This window comes from Lepus europaeus, chromosome 21 (genome assembly GCF_033115175.1).
Source record: "Lepus europaeus isolate LE1 chromosome 21, mLepTim1.pri, whole genome shotgun sequence".
Lineage (NCBI taxonomy): Eukaryota > Metazoa > Chordata > Mammalia > Lagomorpha > Leporidae > Lepus > Lepus europaeus.
In genome coordinates, this window is record NC_084847.1 from 16,442,367 (window position 1) to 16,467,111 (window position 24,745).

At 38.3% G+C, this 24,745-nt stretch overlaps 1 protein-coding gene across 1 annotated transcript in view; it reads right to left on the reverse strand.

Annotated features, from left to right (window-relative positions):
• The window catches only part of LOC133750441 (phospholipid-transporting ATPase ABCA3-like), a 183,709-nt gene that overhangs the window by 143,487 nt on the left and 15,477 nt on the right, over positions 1-24,745 (reverse strand). Inside the window, 4 exon segments of the mRNA XM_062180047.1 lie at positions 8,504-8,621; positions 10,870-10,980; positions 13,398-13,657; positions 19,701-19,842. Coding sequence (XP_062036031.1) covers positions 8,504-8,621; positions 10,870-10,980; positions 13,398-13,657; positions 19,701-19,842 — 631 coding nt within the window.

Below are 24,745 nucleotides of genomic sequence, written 5' to 3' on the forward strand. Positions count from 1 at the left end.
GCAGGGTTTCTCCAATGTTCCCTAATAATTTGATGGTGTCAGGTTCTAGATTTAGGTTTTTAATCCATGTTGAGTGAATTTTTGTGTAAGCTGAAAGGTAGGGGTCTTGTTTCATGCTTCTGCACGTGGAAATCCAATTTTCCCAGCACCATTTATTAAATAGAGTGTCCTTAGTCCAGGGATTGGTTTTGGATCCTTGATCAAATATAAGTTGGCTGTAGATGTTTGGATTGATTTCTGGTGTTTATTCTGATCCATTAGTCTATCCATCTGTTTCTGTACCACTACTATGCTGTTTTGATAACAACTGCCCTGTAGTATGTTCTGAAATCTGGTATTGTGATGCCTCCAGCTTTGTTTTTGTTGTACAAGTTGCTTTAGCTATTCGAGGTCTCTTGTGTCTCCATATGAATTTCAGCATCATTTTTTCCAGATCTGAGGAGATTGTCTTTGGTGTTTTGATTGGTATTGCATTGAATCTGTAAATTGCTTTTGGGAGAATGGACATTTTGATGATATTGATTCTTCCAATCCATGAGCATGGAAGATTTCTCCATTTTTTGGTATCCTCTTCTATTTCTTTCTTTAAGGTTTTGTAATTTTCATCAGAGAGATCTTTAACGTCCTTGATTAAGTTTATTCCAAGGTATCTGATTGTTTTTGTAGCTATTGTGAATGGGATTGATCTTAAGAAGTTCTTCCTCAGCCGTGGCATTGCCTGTATATACAAAGGCTGTTGATTTTTGTGCATTGATTTTATATTCTGCTACTTTGCCAAACTCTTCTACGAGTTCCAGTAGTCTCTTAGTAGAGTTCTTTGGGTCCCCTAAATAAAGAATCATATCATCTGCAAAGAGGGATAGTTTGAGTTCTTCCTTCCCAATTTGTATCCCTTTAATTTCTTTTTCTTGCCTAATAGCTCTGGCTAAAACTTCTAGAACTATAATGAATAGCAGTGGTGAGAGTGGGCATCCCTGTCTGGTACCATATCTCAGCAGAAATGCTTCCAACTTTTCCCCATTCAATAGGATATTGGCCATGGGTTTTTCATAAATTGCTTTGATTGTATTGAGGAATGTTCCTTCCATACCCAGTTTGCTTAGAGTTTTCATCATGAAAGGGTGTTGTATTTTATCAAATGCTTTCTTTGCATCTATTGAGAGAATCATATGGTTTTTCTTCTGCAGTCTGTAATGTGGTGTATCACGTTGATTGTTTACGAATGTTGAACCATCCCTGCATACCAGGGATAAATCCCACTTGGTCTGGGTGGATGATCTTTCTGATGTGTTGTTGCATTCTATTGGCCAGAATTTAATTAAGGATTTTTGCATCTATGTTCATCAGGGATATTGGTCTGTAATTCTCTTTCAATGCTGCATCTTTTTCCGGCTTAGGGATTAAGGCGATGCTGGCTTCATAGAAAGAATTTGGGAGGATTCCCTCTTTTTCGATTGTTCTGAATAGGTTGAGAAGAATTGGAGTTAGTTCTTCTTTAAATGTCTGGTAGAATTCAGCCGTGAATGCATCTGGTCCTGGGCTTTTCTTTGTTGGGAGGGCCTTTATTACTGTTTCAATTTCTGTCTCAGTTATGGGTCTGTTTAGGTTTTCTATGTCTTCCTGGCTCAATTTAGGTAGGTTGCATTTGTCCAGGAATCTATCCCTTTCTGATAGATTTCCCTGTTTGCTGGCATACAAATCCTTGTAGTAGTTTCTGACGATTCTTTTTATTTTTGTGGTGTCTGTTGTTATGTTTCCTTTTTCATCTCTGATTGTATTGATTTGGGTCTTTTCTCTTTTTTAGTTAGTTGGGCCAATGGGGTGTCAATTTTGTTTACGTTTTCAAAAAACCAGCTCCTTTTTGGCTGATTTTTTGGTAATGTTTTTTGGATTCAATCCGGTTGATTTCTTCTCTGATTTTAATAATTTCTCTTCTCCTACTAGATTTGGGCCTGGTTTGCTGCAGATTTTCTAGATCCTTGAGATGACTTGAAAGCTCATCTATTTGGTGCCTTTCCAATTTCTTGATGTAGGCACCCTATTGCTAGAAACTTTCCTCTTAACACTGCTTTTGCTGTATCCCATAGGTTTTGGTATGATGTGCTGTTTCCTCATCTACTTCCAGAAAATTTTTGATTTCTCTTTTGATTTCTTCTATGACCCAGTGTTCATTCAGGAGCATGTTGTTCAATCTCCATGTGTTTGCATATGCTCTAGGGATTCCTGAGTTGCAAGTTTCCAATTTCATTCCCCTATGGTCTGAGAAGCTGCATGGTATGATTCTAATTCTTCTGAATTTGCTGAGACTTGCTTTATGGCCTAGTATGTGGTCAATCCTAGAGTAGGTTCCATGTACTGCTGAGAAGAATGTAAATTCTTTATGTGTAGGATGAAAAGTTCTGTAGATATCTGCTAGACTCTTTGGGCTATAGTGTTGTTTAAATCTACTGTCTCCTTGTTGATCTTCTCTCCTGTTGATCTATCTCTGAGAGTGGAGTATTGAAGTCTCCCAGTACCATTAATTGGGGTCTAAGTCTCCCTTTAAGTCCCTTAACAAGTCTTTTACATAAGTTGGTGCCCTGTAATTAGGTGCATATACATTGATAATCATTATATCTTCCTGTTGAGTGGATCCCTTAATCATTAAATAGTGCCCCTCTTTGTCTCTCTAATAGTTTTTGTGGTAAAATTTACGTTATCCAATATATATATATATATATTTTAATTTTTTAGACAGGCAGAGTGGACAGTGAGAGAGAGAGACAGAGAGAAGGGTCTTCCTTTGCCGTTGGTTCACCCTCCAATGGCCGCCGCGGCTGGCGTGCTGCGGCCGGCACACCGCGCTGATCCGATGGCAGGAGCTAGGTGCTTATCCTGGCCTCCCATGGGGTGCAGGGCCCAAGTATTTGGGCCATCCTCCTCTGCACTCCCTGGCCACAGTAGAGAGCTGGCCTGGAAGAGGGGCAACCGGGACAGAATCCGGAGCCCCGACCGGGACTAGAACCTGGTGTGCCGGCGTCGCAAGGCGGAGGATTAGCCTGTTGAGCCACGGCGCCGGCCTACGTTATCCAATATTAAGATGGCTACACCCGCTCTTTTTTCATTTCTGTTGGCATGGTATATCTTTTTCCAGCCTTTCACTTTCAGTCTGTATGCATCTTTGTTAGAAAGATGTGTTTCTTCTCTGGGGAAAAAAAAAAGATGATGAAGAAGAAGAAGACCTAAATGAAGGATCTCAGCGTGTGTGATCCCAGTGGAAAGAACGGGGCCATCAAAGTAGGAGGTAACTTTCTCTGAAGGGAGGAGAGAACTTCCACTTTGACTATGGCCTGGTCGGAATAGGATCGAAGTTGGCGAACCCTAAAGGCTTCCATAGCCTTGCAACTCATAGCTAGAGCCTAGGGAGATTACTGATGCCATAAACAAGAGTGTTAAATTGTTAAATCAACATCAGGAGTCACTGTGTACTTACGTCCCATGTGGGATCTGCCCTTAATAGGTTGTCAAAGGTGAAGTAATGATATAGCTAGTACTGAAACAGTATTTTTATACTTTGTGGTTATGTGTGGGTGCAAACTGATGAAATCTTTACTTAGTATATACTGAATCGATCTTCTGTATATAAAGATAATTGAAAATGAAAAAAAACCCTTGGTTTTAAATTGGAAATTACATAGAAAAATAATCAATCTTTTAAAAAAAATATCTTGCAGAATCTCGGTCATTAATGTGATATACACTGTTATTTAATGCTATAACTAGTACTCCAACAGTATTTTTTCACTTTGTGTTGCTATGGGAGGACAAACTGTTGAAATCTATATATACACTAAACTGATTTTCTATATATAAAGAGAATTGAAAATGAATCTTGATGGGAATGGAAGGGGAGAGCGAGTGGGAAAGGGGAGGATTGCGGGTGGGGCGGAAGTTGTATGAGGGGGAAGCCATTGTAATCCATAAGCTGTACTTTGGAAATTTATATTCAATAAATAAAAAAGTAAAAAAAAGAAAGATGTGTTTCTTGTAAGCAGGAAATAGATGGGTTTTGTTCCTTAACCCAGTCAGCCAATCGGTGTCTTTTAACTGGACAGTTCAGGCCATTAATGTTCAATGTGACTATCGATAAGTAGTAACTTTACCCTACCATTTGCAAAAGATATTTTCTAATATATGCTCTGAGTTTCCTGTGATCTTTTGCTGTGAGGTTTCCTTCCTTTACCTTCTTTCATGCTGATGACCGTGTTTGTGTTTAACACATCTTTTTTTTTTTTTTCAGGCAGAGTGGATAGTGAGAGAGAGAGACAGAGAGAAAGGTCTTCCTTTTTGCTGTTGGTTCACCCTCCAATGGCCGCTGCGGCCGGCGCATCTTGCTGATCCGAAGCCAAAATCAATATTAAGAAGGCTACGCCTGCTCTTTTTTCATTTCTGTTGGCATGGTATATTTTTTTTGCAGCCTTTCAATTTCAGTCTGCATTCATCTTTGTTGGAAAGATGTATTTCTTGTAAGCAGCAAATAGATTGGTTTTGTTCCTTAACCCAACCAGCCAATCGGTGTCTTTTTACTGTATAGTTGAGGCCATTAACATTCAATGTGACTATTGATAAGTAGTAACTTTGCCCTGCCATTTCCTAAAGATATTTTCTAATATATGGTTTGAGACTCCTGTGATCTTTTGCTGTGAGGTTTCCTTCCTTTACCTTCTTTCATATTGGTGACCGTGTTTCTGTGTGTAACACATCTTTAAGCATCTTTTGCAGGGCTGGACGAGTGGCAACAAATTCTTTCAATTTCTGTTTGCTGTGAAAGGTCTTTATTTCACCTTCATTCACAAATGAGAGCTTTGGCAGGATATAATATTCTGGGCTGGCAGTTTTTCTCTCTTAGCACCTGGGCTATGTCTTGCCATTCCCTTCTAGCTTGTAGGGTTTCTGATGAGAAGTCAGCTGTGAGTCTAATTGGAGATGCTCTGAGATCATCTGACGTTCCTCTCTTGCACAGTTTAGAATCTTTTCTTTATGTTTCACTTCGGTGAGTTTGATTATAACGTGTCGTGGTGAGGATCTCTTTTGGTCACGTTTACTAGGGGTTCTATGAGCTTCCTGTACTAGGATGTCTCTGTCCTTCTCCAAATCCGGGAAGTTCTCTGCTAGTATCTCACTAAAAAGGCCTTCTAATCCTTTCTCTCTCTCCATGCCTTCAGGAACTCCTAGAACCCGAATTTTTTAATAGTATCCTGTAGATTCCCGACAATATTTTTTAGATTTCTAATTTCCTCTTCTTTTCTTTGGTTTGACTGTATACTTTCCTGTGCGCTGTCTACTAAGTCCGATATTCTCTCTTCTGTTTCAGTGACTCTGTTTTTAAGGCTCTCTAATGTGTTTGTCATTTGATCTATTGAGTTCTTCATTTCATTTTGATTTCTCTTCACTATCACACTTTCCTGTTCTACTAGTTTCTGCGTTTCATTTTGATTCCTCCTTAAGATTTCATTTTCATGACAGAGTTTTTCTATCCTGTCCAGTAAGGATTTCCGTATCTCAAGCATTTGTTTTTGAAAACTTCTAAATGTTTTTTTTTATTTTGTTTTTGACAGGCAGAGTGGACAGTGAGAGAGAGAGACAGAGAAAAAGGTCTTCCTTTACCCTTGGTTCACCCTCCAATGGCTGCCGCAGCTGGCGCTCTGCGGCCAGTGCACTGCGCTGATCCGAAGCCAGGAGCCAGGTCCTCCATGGGGTGCAGGGCCTAAGCACTTGGGCCATCCTCCACTGCACTCCCGGGCCACAGCAGAGAACTGGCCTGGAAGAGGGGCAACCGGGTCAGAGACCTAGAGTCAGGTTTTTCTGTTTTGCTGAGGGCGGGCACAGCCCTAAGTTTGCGCTGCTATTATGTATGTCCAAAATGGTGTCTGCTCTTTGTCTTGCTCGCCTTTGAGTGATGAGTGGAGAGAGAGAAACTCCTGTCTGTACTGGTCCCTTTTATTTTTTTCCTCTCTCCTCTAGTTAGCCTGGTGAACTTTGCCCCATGGGGTTCAAGCCTTGTTCCCTCTAGGCTCCTCCTTTCGCTTTCCTGTGGTTGTCTCGGGCTATTGAGGTTTGGCTCACCTCGCATTCCAGTGCTGGTAGGTAGATTCCGCTGCTGGTGTCCCGAGCTGTGGGCTCCCACGCCCTCCACACAGGTCCACCATGATTCACTAGTTCCGGAAGAGTTTCCTCTGCTGTTTCTTCCCCAACTCTTCCTTGAACCTGTACTATCTCCACTTTTATTAAACTGTCTCTTCCCGGATTATCAGTGTGCTCCCTTCCTATTCTGCCATCTTGCCCCCACAATGAGCTCTTCATCATGTAAGGAATAGTGGAAGCCTTTCTAAAAGTTAAGTTCCCAGATGATAGTCCCAGATGAACATTTTAAACAAGGCTTTCTAATGATAGGATATTAAGGCCTGTTACATAAATATTTTTCTGCATAATCATGAATACCAATTATAAAATGTGAAAATCAGCTGATAGTATTTGTGTTTGTATTAAAAATTAAAGGACCTGTTTGATGGCCCCGTTCTTTCCACTGGGATCTCACTCACAGAGATCTTTCATTTAGGTCTTTTTTTTTCCATGGTATCTTGGCTTTCCATGCCTACAACACTCTCATGGGCTCTTCAGCCAGATCCGAATGCCTTAAGGGCTGATTCTGAGGCCAGAGTGTTGTTTAGGACATCTGCCATTCTATGAGTCTGCTGTGTATCCCGCTTCCCATGTTGGATCCTTCTCTCCCTTTTTGATTCTATCAGTTAGTATTAGCAGACACTTGTCTTGTTTGTGTGATCCCTTTGACTCTTAGACCTATCAGAGCCATCAATTGTGAGCTGAAATTGATCATTTGGACTAGTGAGATGGCATTGGTACATGCCACCTTGATGGGATTGTGTTGGAATCTCCTGGCACATTTCTAACTCCACCATTTGCGGCAAGTCTGATTGAGCATGTCCCAAATTGTACATCAAAGAAGGAGGTACCTTTCTCCGAAGGGAGGAGAGAACTTCCACTTTGACTATGACCCTATCGGAATAAGATCAAAGTCAGTGAACTCTAAAGGCTTCCATAGCCCTGACAACTCATGACTAGAGCCTAGGGAGATTACTGATGCCATGAACAGGAGTGTCAAATTGTTAAGTCAGCAACAGGAGTCACTGTGTACTTACATCCCATGTGGGATCTGTCCTTAATGTGTTGTCTAATGTGAAGTGATGCTATAACTAGTACTGAAACAGTATTTTTATACTTTGTGTTTCTGTGTGGGTACAAACTGATGAGGTCTTTACTAATTATATACTGAATTGATCTTCTGTATATAAAGATAATTGGAAATGAAAAAAAAAAAACAACCTGGTGTTAAATTGGAAATGACATAGAAAATTAATTAATTAAAAAAATTATGTAGGATCTCTGTCTTTAATGTGCTGTACACTTTTATTTAATGCTATAACTAGTACTCCAACGGTAGTTTTTTCACTTTGTGTTGCTATATGGGGCAAACTGTTGAAATCTTTACCTAATATATACTAAACTGATCTTCTGTATATAAAGAGAATTGAAAATGAATCATGACGTGATTGGAAGGGGAGCGGGAGCGGGAAAGGGGAGGGTTGCGGGCGGGAGGGAAGTTATGGGAGGGGGGAAGCCATTGTAACCCATAAGCTGTACTTTGGAAATTTATATTCATTAAATAAAAGTTTAATAAATAAAAAAAAATTAAAGCACCTGTGACATTTAAAAGTTTTAACTGTAAAACTATATTTGTGTTCCAAAGTGGTTTGGTAGGAATGATATTCTGATGGTTCAGTATAGAAATACTAAATTATTAATTATTAATATTTAACGTCTACAAAAAGTAGTTGGAAAAGTAATTTAAAAATGGCTAGCAGAGAATTATTTCTACAAAATGTCTAGTTAGACCAACGTGGAGTTATCTTGTCACACACTCTTTTCTTTGTGTGAGGTATTATCAGGATAAAACTTAAATTTGCTTTATATACAATATATAATATACAAAATAACATATAATATGTATCATATGGAAATAATGTAGTGTCTTCCCACATTGTAAATGCACAAATAACCTGCTGAATAATGGAATGAGTGAATTCTTCCTTTCTTTGACTTGTTTTCAGAAATTATTTAAATCCAACTTCTGCAGGAAGCAGTTTAGGTGTCTTAAGTTTCAGCTTGTCACAATTTTGTCTTATATCCTCTTTTAATATATAGAAGGATGGAAAATGTGATTAAGCTATAAGTTATTTGAGTACAAATAGTTGAAATCCATCCATATAAGTAACTGCGTACTATTAATTTTTAATGTCCTATGTCCTGTCAAATAATTTTATGTGCAATGCATCATCTATGTTAGATGTAAGCAAAGGCTATACATGAGGTAGCTAAAAGGAGCTTTCAATATACTCTGGCAAATTAAAACAGAAGTTTTGTTACAGGAGATACTTTAACTCACCTTTACTGAAGAATGTGCTAAGCATAAAGCCAAAGAAGATTGAAGCAATAGCATAACACACCAGAAAGAGAAAGATGAAGCCAGAATCACTGTAGCGGAAGATTGGCTTATTGAAAATCTGAAATAAAACATTTACTCCATCAACTAAAGCATGCATTAAGTAGTGTCACACAAACACAGGTGAAGAGCCAGAAAATTATGTCCTAATGTAACAGATCAGTGATTAAAACTCAGTGAGACAGGAAGTTAACTAAATAACTCTCCTATAGAGGATTTAAATATGGCTTAGAGATTCAATAGAATCAGAGTTTCCTTAGTAGAATCAATTAAAAAATATTTCATTTTCCTGGTACCTGAGACTAATCAGCCCACACCATGTTTACTCTTTCCCTCTCAAAAGGGGTCGGTGCTGTGGCCTTGTGAGTAAAGCCACCGCCTGCAGTGCTGGCATCCCATATGGGCACTGGTTGGAGACTTGGCTACTCCATTTCCGATCCAGCTCTCTGCTATAGCCTGGGAAATCAGTAGGAGATGGTCCAGGTCCTTGGGCCCCTGCACCTGCATGGGAGACCCAGAAGAAGGTCCTGGCTCCTGGCTTCGGACTGGCGCACCTCCAGCCGTTGCGTCCAATTGTGGAGTGAACCAGCAAATGGAAGACCTCTCACTCTCTCTGCCTCTCCTCTCTCTGTGTAACTCTTACTTTCACATAAATAAATAAGTCTTTAAAAAAAGAACATAGTAGTCATTAACCACATTTAACTCTAAAGCACTTGGAATGTAGCTAGTTTGAAGAACATAAGTTTTAGTGTTATTTAATTATCCTGAATTTGAATTAAAGTACTACAGCAATGTCAAACACAGATAAAGTGTTTCTTAAAAAATTACTGTCCAATGCCATCTCACTAGTCAAAGTGATCAGTTTCAGTTCAGAATTGATCATAATGATAGGATTAAGTGTCAAAGGGATCACATAAACAAGACTAGTGTCTGCTAGTACTAACTGATAGAATTAAAAAGGAGAGAATGATCCAACATTGGAAGCGAGATACACAGGAGACTCATAGAATGGTAGATGTCCTAAACAGCACTCTGGCCTCAGAATCAGCCCTTAAGGCATTCGGATCTGGCTGAAGAGCCCATGAGAGTATTTTAGGCATGGAAAGCCAAAACACTCTGGCAAAAAAAAAATGACCTAACTGAAAGATCTCTGTGAGATCCCAGTGGAAAGAACAGGCCATCAAAGAAGGAGGTACCTTTCCCTGAAGGGAGGAGAGAACTTCTGTTTTGACTATGACCTTGTCTAAATAAGATTGGAGTTGGTGAACTTAAGAGGCTTCCATAGCCTTGGCAGCTCATGACAAGAGCCTCGGGTGATTACTGATGCTATAAATAAGAGTGTCAATTGTTAAATCAACAACAGGAATCACTGTGCACTTACTCCCCATGAAGGATCTCTGTCCTTAATGTGTTGTACGTTGTGAATTAATGCTATAACTAGTACTCAAACAGTATTTTACACTTTGTGTTTCTGTGTGGGTGCAAACTGTTGAAATCTTTACTTAGTATATACTAAGTTTATCTTCTGTATATAAAGCTAATTAAAATGAATCTTGATGAAGAATGGGATGGGAGAGGGAGTGGGAGATGAGATGGTTGCGGGTGGGAGGGTGGTTATCGGGAGAAAAAGCCGCTATAATTCTGAAGTTGTATTTTGGAAATTTATATTTGCTAAATAAAAGTTAAAAAAAAAGTAAATTCAGAAGTGGAAAAAAATTACTGTCTGAATTCAGATACACTGTAAATAAAAAACATACTGGATTTTGAAGATTTGGTACAAAGAAGAATATGAAACAACTCAATTTTTAAATTGCTTACATGTTGAAATATATATATATGCATATATATATATTTGAGTTAAATATTTATTAAAATAATTTCATCTATTTCTTTTTTTTGACAGAGTTAGACAGTGAGAGTGAGAGAGAGAGAGAGGTCGGTCTTCCTTTTTCCGTTGGTTCACCCCCCAAGTGGCCGCTATGGCTGTCGCGCTGCACCGATCCGAAGCCAGGAGCCAGGTGCTTCCTCCTGGTATCCCATGCGGGTGCAGGGCCCAAGGTCCTGGGCCATTCTCCATTGCACTCCTGGGCCACAGCAGAGAGCTGGACTGGAAGAGGAGCAACCAGGACAGAATCCGACGTCCCAACCAGGACTAGAACCCAGGGTGCCGGTGCCGCAGGAAGAGGATTAGCCTAGTGAGCTGTGGCGCCATCTTCATCTATTTCTCTTAACTTGAAAATTTTTGGTGCCTATATATATGAGCCATTATATTTCTACTGGACAGCATAAAACTAGATACTTGCCTTGGCAAAGAACAGCACACATATCAAGATGATAATAATGATATACCAAAGGAAGAATGTGAAGAAATAGGCAGCCCAGATCATCCAGTTTCTGAGTCCAGTTATGAGTTGGTATTCCTGTAGGTTAGCACAACACAAACCAGGTATCTCATGTATCTTCAATTAATTAGGCTTTCCTGTATATTTTTCTTATTCAATCCCTACTGAAACTTATATAAATGGATTATATTATATCTGTTTTGTGAATGAGAAACATCAAGGTTCAGAAAGTAAAATGTGGTGATAAAAATCATACAGTTAATAAAGGCAGATATTACTGGCATAAAAATGTATTTCTCCTGAGTTCATAGACCTTTGTTTCAATATTATACCTGTTTGAATCAAAATGAAAAACATTTCAAATAAAACTTAAAAGCACCAGAATGAGTATGTCATTTCTATGTATTGTACTTCCAAGATTATTAGAGAACTACGTCTGTAATAATGGGTCCTTTTTCCTCCTATTGTTGTTTCACAATTTTCTTGATAGTTTGAATGTAATATGCCTAGAGAGGTGTGTGTGTGTGTGTATGTGTGTGTATGTGTGTGTGTGTATGTGTGATATTTATTCTGCATTATTTTCTCTGTGCTTCTTGGATCTTGTTTCATGTATGTCATTAATCTTGGAAAATTCTCTGGCAGTATTTTTTAAGTATTTCATTTGTTATTTCTCTCATCTCCTTTATGGTATTCCAATGATGCTATCTTATACCTTTTGGATGATACTTTCTAGATTTTTACATTTTTCTCTTTGCATTGAAGTTTCTGTAATTTCTACTGTCTTACATTAAATTTTCAGATTCTTTCCTCAGCTGGATCAGGTGTACTGATAAGCCTGTCAATGGCATTCTTCATTTCTGATTGTGTGGTTTTTATTTTCACCAATTCCATTTTACTCCTACTTATCATTTTGATTTCTCTGTATTACCTATCTGATCATGCATGTTACTCACTGTGTAAAAAAGAATTAAAGCATAAGTCCTGAAATTGCTATTGTTAGAAAGACATGTTCACTGGCTGGCGCCGTGGCTAACTAGGCTAATCCTCCGCCTGCAGCACCGGCACCCCGGGTTCTAGTCCTGGTTGGGGTGCTGGATTCTGTCCCGGTTGCTCCTCTTCCAGTCCAGCTCTCTTGCTGTGGCCCAGGAGTGCAGTGGAGGATGGCCCAGGACCTTGGGCCCTGCACCCACATGGGAGACCAGGAGGAAGCACCTGGCTCCTGGCTTCGGATCGGCGCAGCGCATCGGCCGCAATGCGCTGGCTGTAGCGGCCACTTGTGGGGTGAACCAACTGGAAAAGGAAGACCTTTCTCTCTGTCTCTCTCTCTCTCACTGTCTAACTCTGCCTGTCAAAAAAAAAAAAAAAGAAAAGAAAAAAGAAAAGAAAAGAAAGACATGTTTGCAAGATTGGCCCTTGGCCGGTAGAAGGGACCTTGGTGAGTTAATTGTTCTCTATACTTATTTGACATTTTTGCTGATAAAAGTGGCTGACTGTGTCTAAACTGTTTGTACAAGCTCTGTGGTATATACTGCATATCTAATTTCTTGGTGTTTGGAATTTTGGTACATGCTGGACAAAGGGTGTGCCTGCATAACCAATTCTCACTTGAAACGTTAGGTGGTGAGTCTTTAATGGACTTTCATGGATAGGCACATTGTAAACATGTGACTGTATTTTTACTGCTGAGGCAAGAATGCACTCTGTAAATTTTTATGGTTTACATGAGGTTGATTTCTCCAGGCTTTGCTTATGTCTCTTTCCCTCATGATCCAGCTTTGAATTCCTACATCACTATATTAAATCCTAGCTGTGAAAATAACTGTATGCAGAGTCCCATGGTACTTCTAATGAATTTCAGGAAATAGGAGTGATCTTATGGATCTTGCACAAACCTATCTTTTCATTCACAGACTTTAAAATATTCATTATAGTTATTTCAAATTCTCTGTCTGACATTTCCAACACCTGTGTCTTAATAGAGTTTGGTTCTGATGACTTATTTGGACTATGTTTTTCTTGCCTTTTGCTACAACTGGTAATTCTTTGTTCAAACTCAGACATGCTATCTAGGGCAGCAAATACTAAGATAAACACTCTTAGTGTGGGGACTTATGTTAATTTAGCCAGGAGCTGTGTTGTGTTTGAAACACACTGTTGCTTTGGATACCAGAGACTTTATGTTCCTCTAGTGACCACTTTTTGTCTCCCTCCCTGACTTCTAGTTTTGATCTGTACTGCTTCTCAGAGATAGCTTGTTTCTTAAGTTCTCTCAGCTTGGAAAATTGATAAGTGGCATCAGTACTCACTCTTCCTGTCCTATATCTGGATTTACTACTTCAGGGATGTAACAACTATCTACTAGTGTTGAGTATACAGCATTTGCAACAAGATGGAGGAATCTGGAAAACATCATGCAATAATCCAACTTTCCATACAAAATATCTCTTAAGGCCTAAAGGAACTTTATAGAAACTTCAGAAAGTAACTAAGATTACCTTCAATCTTTTCTCCTTTTCCCACACAATGTAACGAATATTGGAAAGTACAATTGGAGAGAACATGAGCATGAATATCAAAGGGAGAAAAGAACTAATGATCCAAAGTAATCCATCATGACAATAAGCTGGGTATGGAAACCTCTGTACAAAGATGCTAATACCATCAAATAACTTTTGTCCAGTAGTGTTCTCATGATACAGCATGATGGCCTTATCCAAGGCATATTGTACAACCAGGAATCCTTCTCTGATATACCCTGCATGATAGAGCAAACACTGTCAAGTAAAACAGACTAAGGAACAGCTCAGGCACACAAAGAAGTAAAAAGTCATAGGTTGTCACGGAATCAAAATTGAATCTTGCATCAAGACTAGTTGTACACAATTATTCCAACAACCTATCAAATTTTATACATGACATAAAATTAAGGATAATTCTTAAGCTGAATCTGAGTCACGTGGTTCCCAAATTAAAATTCTAATGGAATTGGTACACTTGCCAAATGTAACTTCTGTGTATAAAAATAATGCAGATTTAAGTAAAGATTGGAGAAGTTAAAAAAGAAATTTTAGCAGACTCCTAAATGGGAAAAATTAATGAATCACATGAAATTAAAGATATCTTCAATAGAAGATGGCATGGATAAACTCAGAAATTAGAAAAAGATACTTTTAACAGTGGGAACCAAGAATGTATCTAGAATATACACTGGAACTTTTGAATATAAATCTTTAAAGTATACATTACTATGTTTGAAACTCTGTGTTCTGTAAGTGGAATACTGTTTTTAAGTTTTAAAATATTAAAATGTTATCTTGTGGTGATATAATATGAAGATTAAGCACTGTTTACTAATCCTTCTTAGATTTATGTAACTGATATCTTAATTTTCCACTTATTTCCTAGCCTGCGCTTAATCTTGGTCTTCTTTTGATTAATTCTCCTAAATTTGAATGTTGGCAAGTATTCAGTTCTTCTTCTATACAATTTCCTCTTCCAAATTATGGTAGTATTAAGGGATCTGCTGGTATTTTGCCTGTCCTCAAGTAAGACATCACATTAAGTCTTAAAGTGAACTGATGGAGTAACACCCCAATCTGAGGAAAAATACTTCACTGAAGTATCTTGGTAAATTATATAATTACTAGTATATAAGTATAAAGTGTGAAACATGGGTAGTCTTCTTTGCTCAATGATAGCATACAACAAAAATATATTTTTTCAGATACAAAATCCAATGATGTGAACTACGAGTACCATCATGTATACAGGTCCATCCACTACCATGTATCTCATTCCTCCTACTCATGCTAATTATTTCTATGTCTAACTCACCAATTCCAGGAGAAATTTTGTAACTTCTTCATCCTTCACAATAGGGTTTTAATGACCTTCTACACTTATATCTAAAAGTCTTCCACATGTACCTTTTATTCTAGCTATAGGAAAAATTTTCAGTGGTAAAACTATGGCTAAATAGAGTTGCCTGTTAATCATCTCATTTTCCAGCCCTGCCAAAGGGACCACAAAAAAGAACAAGCAACCCTATGGTAACTGGAGTGACTGAGAAAGTATAGTGGGGAAGAGCATGGAAGAGATGATTTTCCTGTGGAACACAAAAACATAAGACCACATATAGGAGGCATCCTTTTTGTTCTACACTGTCTTTTCCAAAAGGATCAGCTCAGAACCATGATAGGGAAAGGTAAGCCAAAGACCCTAATGGGTCCCTATGACTACTGCATAAGACTGCACAGGAGACTTCCATAGCCCTCACAAGCATTTAACTCAGTTTGGAGAATTTTCCAGAGTTCATATGGCAGTACAAAGTCACAGAATAGAGCCTATGTCATATACTTCCCAAGGCCCATTATCTAAGCAGCTAGAAACTGGTGCCACCTTGAAACTAAACCCACTTTTACAGCTAATACTGTCCTGATGACTAGTAGACACAGTATATCTCTGTTCTTGATATTCTGCTGTCATTCTACAATATTTACAGGGGTGGCCCCACAGCATGATGACCACAAATATTCAGATCCTCAGCCTAGCAGAAGGGAAGAGACTTCAGTTTCTAAACTCATATGGCAACCCATCCCCCAGAGAAAGGCTGATACATAGCCAGAAGCCCATGCTCGACTGTTCCTTGTCTGACAGCCAGCTAGGTGGCAGGCCCATCCACCATAGAGCTGGCTGGCCTGTAGCACTCACATGCACTGTAGCCAACCTGACAACCAGCTGTGTGGCAGTCTACCCACTTTCTGTGAGTCCACTATGCAGGTACCAGCTGGTAGCACTTCCCTGCACCTGCTACCAGACCAACAGCCAGTCAAGAGGTGGTTCTCTTCTACTGGTACGCCTGGCAGTCTGCAGTGCCTGTGTGTATCTGAGCCAGGCACAACTGTCATGCAGACAGTGGCCCCACCCTTCCAGTTACCCTACTGCACAGCCAAAAGGCCTGTAGTTCCTGTGCAACTGAGCCTGGCCTGAAAGCCACCTAGACAATAGCTCCTTTCCCCCAGAGACATTACCACACAACTTGGGAACTAGTAGCATCTCTGCGTAACTAACACAGGTCCAAAAGCGAGCCAGATGGTGGCCCCACCCAAGAGATCACCTTACAGCTGCTGGCCCACAGCAACCTGCAGATACTCATATCCCATCCACAGGTGCTCACACCCCACAGCCAGTGAGGCAGTGGCCCTGTCCCTAGAAAAATGGCATTATGTCACTGTAGTCACAAATATCCACAGCTTAGAACAATGATGCAGTTATAGATGTTGCTGATAAAAATTTCTGCTAAAGAAACTGCATAGAGATTACAGTATGGAGTCTAGCCAGAATCAAAGGTAACACAGCACACTCAAATGACACGCTAGCTCCCATACATAGGAAAAATACTTCCGTTTGAAAAAAAAAAGGCCCCAATAATATTGGAGATGGTGACTGCTACACTAAATGTGCAGATACCAACATGGGAGCACAAGCAGTATATAAAAGCAGGAAAACATGACATAAGAGAACACAATATGTCTCCAATATAAGACCCTAAAGAAAAACAAACATGAAACATTTGAAAAGGAACTCAAAATAATGATCTTAAGGAAGCTCATGAGATACAAGTGAACAAAGGGAAATAATTCAATTAAACCAGGAAAGCAATTCATGATCTGAATGAGAAATTCTGTAAAGAGATAAAGATAAAAAAACTTTCAACAAAAAGTGCAATGAATATGAAAAAAAATTAAGAGCCACAATAACAGACCCCATTAAGCAGAAAAAAGTATTTCTGAATCAGAGAAAGAAAAAGTAAAGAAAGCCTATGAGACCCAACTCCATTTAGCAAATAAATATCCATATTATGGGGTGCTCCAAAGGATGAAGAGAGAGAAAAAGGCACAGAAAAATAGTTAATAATACCCGAAAAGCTTTCTAATATTTTGAGAGATGTATATCTGGATCTATGAATCTCAAAGAACCCCTGATTAGACAACCCCAAAATGCCTTTCTCAAAGCACATTATAATCAAGTTATGAAAAGTCAATGATAGTGGGCTGGCACTGTGGTCCAGTAGGCTAAGTCTCTTGCCTGTGGCACTAGCATCCCACATGGATGCCGGTTTGTGTCCCATCTGCTTCTCTTCTGATCCAGCTCTCTGCTATGGCCTGGGAAAGCAGTGGAAGATGGCCCAAGTCTTTGGGGCCTGCACCTAGGTAGGACACTCAGAAGACAATCCTGGCTTCTGGCTTTAGATTAGCCCAGCTCTGGCTATTGCAGCCATTTGGGGAGTGAATGAGTGGATGGAAGACCTTTTTATCTGTTTCTCCCTCTCTCTATAACTCTGCCTCTCAATTAAATAATAAATAAATCTTAAAAAAGGTCAATGACAGAGAATTCTAAAAGCAGCAAAAGAGAAATACAAAGTTAACATATAAAGAAAATATCCATTAAACTAACGGCAGATTTCTCAGCAGAATCCTTATAATCTAGGAGAGAATGAGATAAGAGAACTTAAAAATGTTTATTGAAAATGGAATTACAAAGAAGTTTATTTTGATGTAAGAAAATTTTGAAATCCATGCATAGTTTTTCATAATACATTTTTAAAATGATTTTTAAGCAGTCTTGTATATTTAGAGTGAACAAAGAAAGAAAGAAAACTTCTCTCAGTCAAGATACTATACCCTGCAGAGCTATCCTGAAGAATAAGGAAAAATAAACTCTTTCTTACATAAATAAAAACTGAAGGCATCTTGGCCTTACAAGAAATGCTTAACAGAACCCTGTATCTGGGAGTGAAAGTAATAATCACCATTATGAAATATGCAGAACTATAAAGCTCACTAGTAAGAGAGATACTCAAGTGAGAAACAGAAAAGAATCATATTTCTTCTCTATGGAAATCTAACAAACCACAGTGATGAACAATAAGAAAGAAATGAACAAAGGATATATAAAACAACCAGAAAAAAGGAACACTATGGATTACATAAAACTCAAAAGTATCTGTACAGTAAAAGAAACAATCAATGGAGTGAATAACTTACAGGATCAAGAAAAATATCTGAAAACTATTCATGACAAGAAATTAACATCCAGATTATATAAGGAGCTCAAACAAATCAACAGCACAAAAGAAAACAAATAACTGGATTAAAAATGGTTAAATGTAGATATTAGAAGGCAGCAGTGATAAATGGAGTAACTGGATTCCTGCCCTGCACATGGGACAGCTGAATTGGGTTTTTGGCTCCCAGCTTCAGCATGGCCAAGTTCCAGTCTTTGCTGGCATTTGGAGCATGGATTTATCAATGGGACTGCTCTCTTGCTCTCACTCTCTCTGTTTCTCCAATAAATAAAATTTAAAAATTATTTTAAAACTGACAGCATATTGTGGAAGATGTAGCCCAGAGGATCACACCATCCACATCAATTTTTGAGGAAAAAATATTTTGTGTGCCCTAATTGAAAAGAACCAAACTATTAACAGCACAAATAATAGCCAACACAAAATACACCTCAACTGGTTTATATTCACAATTCTGACTAAAAAAAATTTAAGTAGAGCAAATTTATATGCAGAAGCCAAAAGGTTGATCTCTTAAAAGTACAGAATAATGGTTATCAGAATCTGAGAAGGCTGTTGGAGGGGGAGATGCAGGACAGACAGTCGATGAGTACAGGAGTGAAGTTGAGTAGGAGGAACAATTTCTAATATTGCACAGCACAGTGGCATAACTAAAATTGACATAAACTAATCATGTTTTTCAAAATATCTAGTAGAGAGGATTTTGATTTTTCCCAACTCAAAGGGATGATAAATATTTGAGGTAATATAATAATTATCTGTAAACATTATATACATGTATTGAAGTGTTACACTGTGCCCTAAGTTATTATGTGTCAATTGGAATACAAAAAAATCTGAAAAGTAGCAAATAAACAGCTCATACACCCAGCCTTGGCTGTTGTGAGCATCTGGGGAGTGAACTTGTTGATGGAGGATCTCTTTGTCCCTCTGTCTTTCAAACAAAACAAACAAAATGAAAAGAAAGTTTTAAAATGCCATGCAGTTCCATTCTGTATCCTGCCCTCTACATGTTTTTTATTTTATTCCCCTTTCCTAATACAAATTTCCCCAACTTTGGCTAGTCAATTTGTATCAGTTCCTATAGATTCAATTTAGACATCTGCTTTATCAACAGAATTCATAAAGGTTATTTTAAATGACTGTCTAATAGGTTCACCTATTCTCTTACTGGTTATGTTGCTCTCAAATTTTTACTGTTATTGTGAGAATTTGCATAGCTCTTTTCTTCTATTGAATGTTTTCTAAAGATAAAATTTCAGGAGAGTTTGGTAAACCTGAATTCCACAGTAAGGACTTTTCATATAAAACAATATGAAAAACAAAAAGTTGAATTAAAAACTACCAAGACAATTAAAATTTTTTTTCATCTAGTCAAGAGAATTATATATAGGAATGACAAAGCAAGGAATGTGAACAAATGTAAGTACACATATTTGGAAAGCAGAATACTCAGCTACAATTATATAAAGATAGATACATTAATGTAAGAATCAGAAGTGGATAAGACATGAAATCTCTATACTCTCTATATAAAAGCTTTCCATAAGTATAGAGTTGAGCATTCATTTTGGTAGAGTAGAAATTTAATTTAAAACTTGTCACAAATTAAGACAAAATGTTGTTTCTCAATTAATGTATGCAATACACACATGCATATCCTAATATACAATTGTGATAATAAAATCAGTATGCCTAAGGATTTGCTTACCAGGACTTCCTCCTTCAGGATAATTTGGGTTCCTGGGTCCTACAGAAGGACGATTAGGAAAGAGGAAGTCTGTTTTCCAGCCTGGTCTGTCTGGCCACCAAACAGTCCTCTGTATCCTAATAAAACGCAGATGATATTTTACCTAGAAGTAGCAATAGGAAACAAGCTATGTTTAAAACAAACAAATAAACAAACAAAAAAACCGTAAAGCAAGTGTTGGAAATAAAGGAAAGTTAAATGCAAATGGGCAACCATGTGATATGGAGGATTTTTCTGCTATCAAAGTAATTCTGAATGTCTAAAAATGACAGTAACCCTGAAGCACAACATATATTAGTATGATAAAATTATGTATCATTTGAATTGTACTTCAAAGGCAGAAAATGCACAAAGCAAGGTATTATATGGCCTATATAAGAACCTTAATGTTAGACAATGCCATTAGAGGGAAATAAAGATTAGACAATGGTCACAATGACCTGGGGAAGGCCAGGCCAAAGTCAGGAGCCAGGAGTTTCATCTGGGTCCCCAACTTGGGTGCAGGGGCTCAAAGACTTGGGCCATTTTCTGCTGCTTTCTCAGGTGCGTTAACTGGGAGCTGGATTGGAAGTGGGGCAGCTGAGACTCAAGCTGACACCCATATGGGATACCAGCAATGCAGGCGGTGGATTAAACTGTTATGCCTGTCCTGGGACTTGGTTTCTAAGGCTGAAGTAGAGGTCCTCTGACACTTGGACCCAGAACTCCAATAAGGAGCTCCAGTTTCCTAGGACTGGTATCTCTGACAGGATGTGATGAGAGTGATTTTGACAAGTATTGGTTAATCTTTAATATGGGGGTAAACTGCTACTTTCAGAATGAAGTAGTTCCTAAGGAACTATAAGCAGACAGAAAGCCAGAAGGGAAGCTCAAGTCCCTTGTCCACTCCTATTAGAGAACCTCACAAAGAACTGGCTGGAAAAGCAGAAATGCAGTTATGCCATCTATAAGCAGACTTCAGTGTGGATTTAGGGTTCAGAAACAAATTCAGTGGCCAAAAAGTATGCTAACTTTGCATAAAAAAGGAAAGAGGGATATATGTAGATGAGCAAATTCAATCTACCAATCAATTTATCTAATTTTTAAATGCCCTGCAAAGTAAGTTGCAGATATCAGCACAATTCCACCAAAATAATCATTCAGTAATCAATATTTGATTATAATTCTTATTTAGGTGAATACATAATAAAATAGCCAAATGATAAATGTATATTTTATGAGTTTTGATAGTTGACAATGCATATACTTAACATAAACTACCATCAAAATAAACACTACCCTCACCTCAGAAAGCACTCTCGTGTCTTCTCCCAGTCAATCTATATCACAACTCCTCACCATAGATTTATTTCACCATGGAATAATTCTGCCTGGTTTAGGAGCTCACACAAATGGAATCATACACTATTGTACTCTTTTGTATAAACTTTCTTTTTTTAAATTTTTTTAAATTTTATTTAAGTTATACAAGTTTCATGTATTTCATATGTACAGATTTAGGAACATAGTGACATCCCACCCAGCCACACTTCAACCCATCCTCCTCCTCCCTCTCATGTTTCCACTCTTAATTTTTACAAAGATCAATTTTCGGTTTACTTAATGATCATGTAGTTAACCCTACATTAAGTAGAAGACTTCAACAAATAACATGAAGAAAAAAGAACACTGTTCCTCAATGGAAGAGACAAGGGCTATAAACAACCATTGAACCTCAAAATGTCTATTTCTTTTTTTAAAATTTTATTTAATGAATATAAATTTCCAGTGTACAGCTTATGGATTACAATGGCTTCCCTCTCCCATAACTTCCCTCCCACCCACAACCCTCCCCTCTCCCGCTCCCTCTCCCCTTCCATTTGCATCAAGATTCATTTTCAATTCTCTTTATATACAAAATATCAATTTAGTATAAAGATTTCAACAGTTTGCACCCACATAGAAACACAAAGTGAAACATACTGTTGGAGTACTAGTTATAGCATTAAATCAAAATGTACAGCACATTAAGGACAGAGATTCCACACGAGGAGCAAGTGCACAGTGGCTCCTGTTGTTGACCCAACAAATTGACACTCTAGTTTATGGTGCCAGTAACCACCCTAGGCTGTCGTCATGAGTTGCCAAGGCTATGGAAGCCTTCCAAGTTTGCCGACTCTGATCATATTTAGACAAGGTCATAAAAGACAGAGTGAGGATAGTAACCAATGATCCTAAGAGTGGCATTTACCAGGTTTGAACAATTATACAGCATTAAGTGGGGAAGAGGACCATCAGTACACACAGGTTGGGAGTAGAGCCATTGATGGTAGAGTAGAGGTTATGATTACACAGGAATGAGGCCCAAGTACGCTAGACAGGGTCTAGAACAAAGGACAGAGTCATTATTAGAGGAGCTAAGAAAGGTGCTGTCTAAGCTACAATTAAGTTTTCTGATTGAGAGGCAAATAGAACCTGATAGAAGGGGCTTGATAATAATCTGGTGGGCTTTAGGCCTTGTGAGTTAAGAGGCCCAGACCTATCTATCTCTTCACATGGGGTATATCCTAAGGGAGGTGTGAACCTCCTAGGGGAAGGCACTCTGTTGACTTTCATTACTTGGCTGGCCTGGGAGGAGAGCTGGCCAGGTAAAGGCAGGGGGCATCTCTAACAAGAAATTTACAGTTCTGCCTGCAATGTTGCTGACCCTACTTGACCATCCCCTCAGCTGCAGTGGTCACTTTGGAAGTTGGGCTGAGTGAAGGGCTTTTCAGCTTAGAGCCAATAAGATCTGTGGCTCTGACCTGGGCATCCTTCGACTCCAGGGCAGGTCCATTTCCAGTGATCCAACTCTTGGCAGAGCTGCCAGGGCTTTCACAAGCTGACTTCTGCTGAAGCCCAGGCTTACCACATTGAAAGCCACTGCAGTGGACTGGCCTGTTGGGTCTCCTTGAGGGCAGATCACTGTACAGATCAGCCATTAATAGGCCTGCCACCCATTGCTTCTGATGCCGAGCTTTCTTTTCCTCCTGGTTTGTGTTAAAGCAGACCAGAGGATGCAAGTCAAGGGAGTGCCCAAGTCCCATCTCTAATCTTTGGTGGCCTGAACTACAAGTCTATAGTCACAGGCATGTTCTGTAGTAGTTTTTCTAAGGTAGACAATGCCCATGAGGAAAATTATATTCTCACTTTAAAACTTTCTTTCCCTTTGGTCTGAAAGGGAGGTTTTTCCTACTTACTGTATACTTCGCTGATGGCGAAGTGAATCTAGCTATGAGATTATTATTTAAGTTCTTATTTTGGCTATGCTATTACAGAAAAATGTTAGCCATCTCTTTTATAAGGTCTAAAGATTAAATTGTGCATCCTACAGATTCCTTCATAATAGAATTAGTTTCCTACCTTGAAGAGAATAGAGAAATGAAAGAACAAGTTGGGCTTAGAATAGAGAAATGAAGGGGCAAGTCCTAGATCGATCACTTGCTGACAATAGCAATATTACATGAATACTTAGCAAACCGTTTCAACCATTAGATAACAACTTAAGAAAACATTTACCAGAAGGTCCAATGCCTTCTATAAATTTTATAATCATGTATTTGAAAACACCTCTTAAATATCTAACATGGTGTAGTTTGTTTAACCAGTAAACTTAAGCACAACCATCTAAAATGTTTTTAGTTTGTTTCTACCAACAAGTTTAAACCATATGATACACAGATTCAGGTCACACAAATTAAAATGTATCTTTGATTGATTTTAGCAGCTTAAACTTATGGACAATCTTATCTATAAGCCATTTAAAATAAAACTCTTAATAAAATTTCCCCAAGTGGACATACAATATGTACGCACATATAACATAGCATAATAGCCCAATATAGCAATTTTAATAATAGCTGTTAAAATCTTTAACTCTTTTTGTAGATTGCCAATTGATTTGAATTGCTTTTTGTTTTTAGTAACCTCAGTTAACCATACTTTCTCTCTGTTGGTACTGTTAATACATTATTGGTTTCATCTGTTTACAGAGCCATCCCAAAGTACTGAATACAATAGAAGTGGCTGGAAAAAGTCCATAGGAACCTATAGGAGGACAGCTAAACACTGAACCAACAACGCTTTAGTTTTATGAGCAGCACATCATATATAACTGTGGATGACAAAAGACTTTAAGTCGCCATGTTTAAAATTATAAACTCATCAACCAACAAGAGGCACTTGCTTACTTCACAGTATTTTTGAAAGCACCTGTAGGATTTTACAAGTATTTCACCCTTTAGGCCTCTGGGGCTTTCTCATTAAGATAACTATCATGTCTAGTAACACAAGATCATTAGACTTTTTAATTCTCAAACATTTGTATTAATAGCATTTTCCATTATAGAAACTTAAAATTTGGTACCACGTCACATCTTGACAGTACTTCTAATATAATCCAAATAGCCTGATTAGTTGGTGTCTCTATAAGATGAGAGACATAGGTCCTTCGATTTTTTCAGTTGGGCCCAAACTGGAAAAACCAAAGTCCAGGATTTATTGGAAATTTTAGAGACCAGATTGTTTGAAACTTTGATTTTTTGAATGCCTGTCAAGAATGCCAAGAAGGCTCAAAATCCAAAATATCTGGTTGAAATAAGATTTCTTAAAATCATGACATAACATAGACCAAATTTGATCATTGTTACAGGTGATTATTCAAATCTTTGAAAATAAGCACATATTTAAATAACCCATAGCTCTTAATAAAAATTCAGCTGTTTTTGAACAATTAGAATTTAACAGACATCAAGAGAACATAATAGATTACTTTAGCACATTGCTTTAACAGAGCATCAGAGTTTAATTCTATGTCAAAGAGAAATTGAGCTTCCTGTGATCTTTTGCTGTGAGGTTTCCTTCCTTTACCTTCTTTCATATTGGTGACCATGTTTCTGTGTTTCTGTGTGTAACACATCTTTAAGCATCTTTTGCAGGGCAGGATGAGTGGTGACAAATTCTTTCAGTTTCTGTTTGCTACGAAAAGT